The 6,000-nt window shown below is 48.6% G+C and overlaps 1 protein-coding gene across 1 annotated transcript in view; it reads right to left on the bottom strand.

Moving 5' to 3' along the window:
• fhip2b (FHF complex subunit HOOK interacting protein 2B) overlaps positions 1–6,000 on the bottom strand; it is a gene marked incomplete at its 5' end in the record, with an annotated part of 33,514 nt that overhangs the window by 306 nt on the left and 27,208 nt on the right. The window contains 5 exon segments of the mRNA XM_080532644.1: positions 927–1,027; positions 2,551–2,691; positions 2,839–2,985; positions 4,922–5,015; positions 5,829–5,987. Coding sequence (XP_080388770.1) covers positions 927–1,027; positions 2,551–2,691; positions 2,839–2,985; positions 4,922–5,015; positions 5,829–5,987 — 642 coding nt within the window.

A 6,000-nucleotide genomic window follows, 5' to 3' on the forward strand; every position in this document is an offset into this window, starting at 1 on the left:
CACACACGGATACGCACACGGATACAGACACACACACGGATACGCACACGGATACAGACACACACACGGATACAGACGCACAGACACACACACACACACGCACACGCACACACACACAACCACGTGTCACTATGTAAGTCTGCACTATCATGTCTGACCAAAAGGTGGCCTTGTGATTCAACAGTAACCAACAGAACTGTCTGTCTGTCTGACTTCCTGTCCTGTCTGTCTGTCTGTCTGACTTCCTGTCTGTCTGTCTGAGGGGTTGTGTCACTAGTAGGGAGGATGAGAATGTTTCTAAGGGTGCGTTCGTAAATTCACTCAGAGCGTCGGAGCACACACTGGGTCCAACGTCATGAAAGGACCGAAGTCTTATAGTCCTCAGCTCAGCTTTTAACCCTTTCCATGTTCCGAGCTGCGCTGTGACGTGTTGAGTGTCAGAGACAGGAAGTCAGGAAGTCAGACAGGCAGGCAGGAAGTCAGACAGGCAGACAGGAAGTCAGACAGGCAGACAGGAAGTCAGACAGGCAGGAAGTGAGTCAGACAGACAGGAAGTCAGACAGGTAGTGAGTCAGGCAGACAGACAGACAGGAAGTCAGACAGGTAGTGAGTCAGGCAGACAGAAAGACAGGAAATCAGACAGGAAGTGAGTCAGGCAGACAGGAAGTCAGACAGGAAGTGAGTCAGGCAGACAGGAAGTGAGACAGGCAGACAGGAAGTGAGACAGGCAGACAGAAAATCAGACAGGAAGTCAGACAGACAGACAGGAAGTCAGACAGACAGGAAGTCAGACAGGTAGTGAGTCAGGCAGACAGGAAGTGAGACAGGCAGACAGGAAGTGAGACAGGCAGACAGGAAGTGAGACAGGCAGACAGGAAGTGAGACAAGCAGACAGGAAGTCAGACAGGCAGACAGGAAGTGCTCACCCCGTGTCTGGCTCCAGGCCCATCAGCTGTCCTCTGACCTGGACTAGCCTCTCCGTCACGCCGGGGACCAGCTGCAGCCTCTGCATCAACTCCCCTATCACCTACACACAGTGTGAGACAGGCAGACAGTGTGAGTGTGTGTGTGTGTGTGTGTGTGTGTGTGTGTGTGTGTGTGTGTGTGTGTGTGAGTGTGTGTGTCAGGGTTTCCGTTAACCGGTAATTACCGGTCTTTGTCCGATAAAATCTGTTGAAGTCCGACATATTTAAACCTCTTCGGTCAAAATGTCCGGTGAAAATAACCGCTAAACCCAGTAGCCCATTCGGCGGTAACCCGCCCCATCTGGCAACCCTGTCTCTCAACGGCGCGAGTAGTTTAGTCAGTTCATTGAGTTTGATCTAGTCTAAATAAAACCACTGCAGTGACCGGAGTCAAGGTTATTGTTCTGCGTGTTTTGGATGTGCTAGAGCACAGTGAATGACCACCGAGGGCCGTGAGATGCGGCTAGTAAAGGACGCTAGCGGCCATCTCAACCCCGTTCATTGATTGAGCCTGCCGTGCCCGTTCCAGCCCTGAGTCGGGAGAAGTACTACGGGAGTAGTGCGCTACTATCGACAACCTGGGCTACTGGTACCATTAGATTAGGATTGATTAGATTAGGTTGACAACACCACACTACATTTGAGTTTAGGGATATCAATGTTATATATTTGTGTATGTTTTATCTTTATGTATTAAATGTTATAATTGTTCCACATTTGAGACCTGTCTTCCCCCCACTCAGTTATTCAGTCGGTGTCCATCATTTTAGTTCAATTTAGTCTATCTATAGTGTTAGAGTTTAATTTGTGCCACTAAAGTGAAATAGTCCACGGGTGTGTATCCCCCCGATACATCCTCCCCATTCTCATACTCCCGAGTCCGAGTAAGTATGATTTGACAGGCAGCTAGACTTAATGCCTTCCCAATCAGCGAGACGTGGTTATAGAATTGACGTTGTTTTATTGATAAAAAGGGTAAAACTGGAAAGAGAATATAAAAAACGTACATTACTGTCGTGAAACTATTTAACACACTTCAGTTAACGTAATGTGGAGTCCGTTCATTGATCGATCGATGCAGTCCGTTCAAATAGCCATCAAAAGCTAAACTAGGCATACTTAAAATTACCAATTACATACTCAAATCCCATTAATGCAATTGAAATAAACATCTTAAAGTAGCCTACAGTCGTAATTCAAAGTAGCAAAGGTGACTAGGCTGCCCAGTGTGGCGCGCGTGCAGCCCTGGACATATTATGCCATAGTAGCGCATGCGAATCATGAAAGCCTATAATATAGTTCGCGATCTAATCGTATCGGATGAGAATTTAAATAGACATTAAATGGCATAGGCCTATATAGGCTACACAACAGCTAATCACCGCGACAAACACCTATATTATATTCTAATATGATGACCGGAATTTCTCCCGTTTGTCCGACACATTGAAATCTTCCCGGACACGTTGACCGGCACCAAATTTTTCTAACGGAAACCCTGGTGTGTGTGTGTGTGTGTGTGTGTGTGTGTGTACCCTGATGAGGACAGAGAACAGGGAGCGTGTGTGTGTGTGTGTGTGTGTACCCTGATGAGGACAGAGAACAGGGAGCGTGCGCCGGGGGCCAGGCTGATGTAGGGGTCCAGCAGGTACTCATGCAGGTGGGGGTGGGGGAACACAGCCAGCCTGGACAGCACTGAGGTCACCTGGAGGTTCAGCTCATAGGGCTGGGGGGGGAGGGAGGGAGGGGGGGAGGGAGGGAGGGGAGGGGGGGGAGGGAGGGAGGGGAGGGAGGGGAGGGAGACAGAGTGTAAACCTTGGTGTTCAAAAATACAGCAAGGTTTTTTTTGTCAATACCGTCCACCCCAGTTCACCTGCTCCAGGATACGCCCTATCCTGTCAAACAGGACTTTGAGGAAGTGGCCTTCGAAGAAGTCAGCTGAACTGGACAGCGAGGATTCTGGGGGTTTCAGGGTCACCGGCCAATCCCAGTCCAGCGAGAAGACGCAGCACTCTTTGAACTGGGCGGAGACAGAGGGGAAAAAAGGGGGGGGAGTTAGGGTCAAATCCAATCCAATCATATTTTCGTTATTCACGTACATCACATACGTACATCGTACATCACATACAGTCGTCATACATGTTAGCCTGTTAGCATGTTAGCCTAATACAACTATCGATGGTCATGTTAGTTCCATCATAATACATCGAGTAATACATAGGGTACGTTCGTAAATTCGCTCTGAGAGCGCAGGAGCGCACACTGGGTTCAACGTCATAACCAGGGGTGCACATAACTGGTGCGCCAGTGCGCATGCGTCGCCAAAGTGCATGCTGCGGCACATCAGCGCTTTTGCGCACCAACAGCTGGGTCCAAGAAGCAAGCCCCACCAAGTAAGTAACTATTTGCCGTCCCCTCAGCCGAAGGCCCGACGAGTAATCCATCACGACCACCACGGCGACTCCCCTCACGAAAACATTCGGAAAGTATCGTAACTCGTACTTTCATTCCGCGTACCGCGTATCGCATGGTTATCACGCCGACACGTGAAAATTCAGTCCCGAACGACTCGTCGCTAAAAGGAAAAACAACACCAAGGGACTTCACGTTTCTTTTCTCTGAAGCTTTCAAACATTCAGACGTTTGTTTTACAGCTTCATTATCGCACCTAGACCCCTGACCCAGGGAATATGGTTGGGAATTCTATTAAAAGAAAGAAGAAAAAAAAGACTTTGTTGCACAATCAAAATAATGAGCTAAATTTAATTAATTTTAATTTAATTAAATTTTAATTTAATTTTGCCATTTAGCAGACGCTTTTATCCAAAGCGACTTACAATTACGAATTACAGGGACATTCCCCCTGGAGTAACTGAGGGCTAAGTGCCTTACCCAAGGGCACACTAGTAGTGGTGTGGTTTCAGGCGGGATTTGAACTCACAACCTTCCGATCCCAAGTCCAACTCACTATCCACTAGACCACCACTACCCCCCAGCTATTTAAAGTGATGGCCTACAACATCCTCTACCATGGTTGAAATTGAGGACAGTGATAATTTACAGCAGTCAAGAGAGCAGTGATGATGATGATTAAGCTTGTAGCATAAATAAATGCTTAGGCTGTAACTTTTTGTTGAAAAGTTGATTTCAGTGTTTACAGAACAGAGCAGTGCTTAAAGAGATGTCAGTTGATTTCATTGTGTTTAAAGAACAGACATTCAGTTAGTGCTTAAAGAGATGTCAGTTGATTTCATTGTGTTTAAAGAACAGACATTCAGTTAGTGCTTAAAGAGATGTCAGTTGATTTCATTGTGTTTAAAGGAGTCTGACAGACTTTCATGCTTAAAGAGCAGTCATTTGATTTTGCATTTGTTTTTTTTGTTTTGCACACAATCATTTGTTCGTTCATCTTTATTTATGAATAAATGTCGTTTTGCTAATATAAGTTATCCATGTATCCCTTTTTTATCCATCCTGTGGGACGGGTCGTGACTCGCGAGCTCGGGGAGCACCAAGCAGCATCCCTAGGTGCTCCTCTGAGCACTGGCCCCAAAAAGTTATGTGCACCCCTGGTCATAACCGAGTCATTTGATTGGACAAGAGGTGCTGAGGTCCGTGAGTGCTGATCCCGATTTCCAGAGCGAATTTACGAACGCGGCCCTAGAGTCAAATCTGACAGGTCAGCACACGCCCTCTCTATCCCAGGGGAGGCTGGCGGAGGTAGGAATCAGAGGACAGGGGAGGCTAGCGGAGGTAGGAATCGGAGGACGGATGTTCCTCATTGTAACACACGGAACGGAGGAAGAACTGCCCCTGCCCCCCCCAGCCTGCCCCTGCCCCCCCCAGCCTCTCCCAGCCTCTCCCAGCCTGCCCCTGCCTCCCCCTGCCCTCCCCAGCCCCCCCCCAGCCTCCCCCTGCCCCCAATGCCCTCCCCAGCCTCCCCCCCCCCCACTCACCAGCCTGTGTGCGTCGTGGACGTACGTGTCATATCCTGCCCCCCCCTGGACGTGCTGGGAGGACTTGGCCTCCTGAGGGACCAGACACAGGAAGCTGCTCACACACACACACACACACACACACACACACACACAGAGACACACAGGACACAAACACACACACACACACACAGAGACACACACACACACACACACACACACAGACACACAGAGACACAGACACACACACACACAGAAAGACACAGACACACACAGACACACACACAGAAAGACACAGACACAGACACACACACAGACACATACAGACACACACAGACACAGACACAGACACAAACACAGACACACACACACAGACAGAGACACAGATACACACACACAGACACGCACACACACACACAGAGACACAGACACACACATACAGAGACAGAGACACAGACACACACACACAGACACACACACACACACACACACACACACACAGAGACACAGACACACACATACAGAGACACAGACACACACACACAGACACACACACACACACACACACACACAGAGACACAGACACAGACACAGACACACACACACACACACACACACACACACACACACACACACACACACACACACAGAGACACAGAGACACAGACACAATCATCACCTAGCTGGAACCATTCTGAGGACACCCTTAGTGTCAAACGTTGCAAAAGTGCTTCACAACAACAACAACAACAACAACAACAACACCCCCCCCCCTATTTATTGTTTATATTGCTTAGTATTGTCGTTGTTGTTGTGAAGCACATTTGTCTGTGTAAAAAGAGAAGTGCTAAACCAATCCATGCGATTGATTGATTGGGTGATTGATTGATTGATTGATTGATTGATTGATAGAGGAGGCTGTGTGTACCTGTTGACGATGTCCTGGGCAGGGGAGTATGTGTGTGGGCCGTCCCCTGAGAGAGGAGGAAGAGGAGGAGGAGGAAGAGGAGAGAGGAGATGGTCTGAGCCGCCGTAGCCACTCTCAGAGAACATGCTGTCTGTGAAGAACGGGTCCTCCTCCAGCTCCCTGCAGCACACAG

This window comes from Nansenia antarctica, assembly GCF_963989245.1.
Source record: "Nansenia antarctica genome assembly, chromosome: 5".
Taxonomy (NCBI): Eukaryota; Metazoa; Chordata; class Actinopteri; order Argentiniformes; family Microstomatidae; genus Nansenia; species Nansenia antarctica.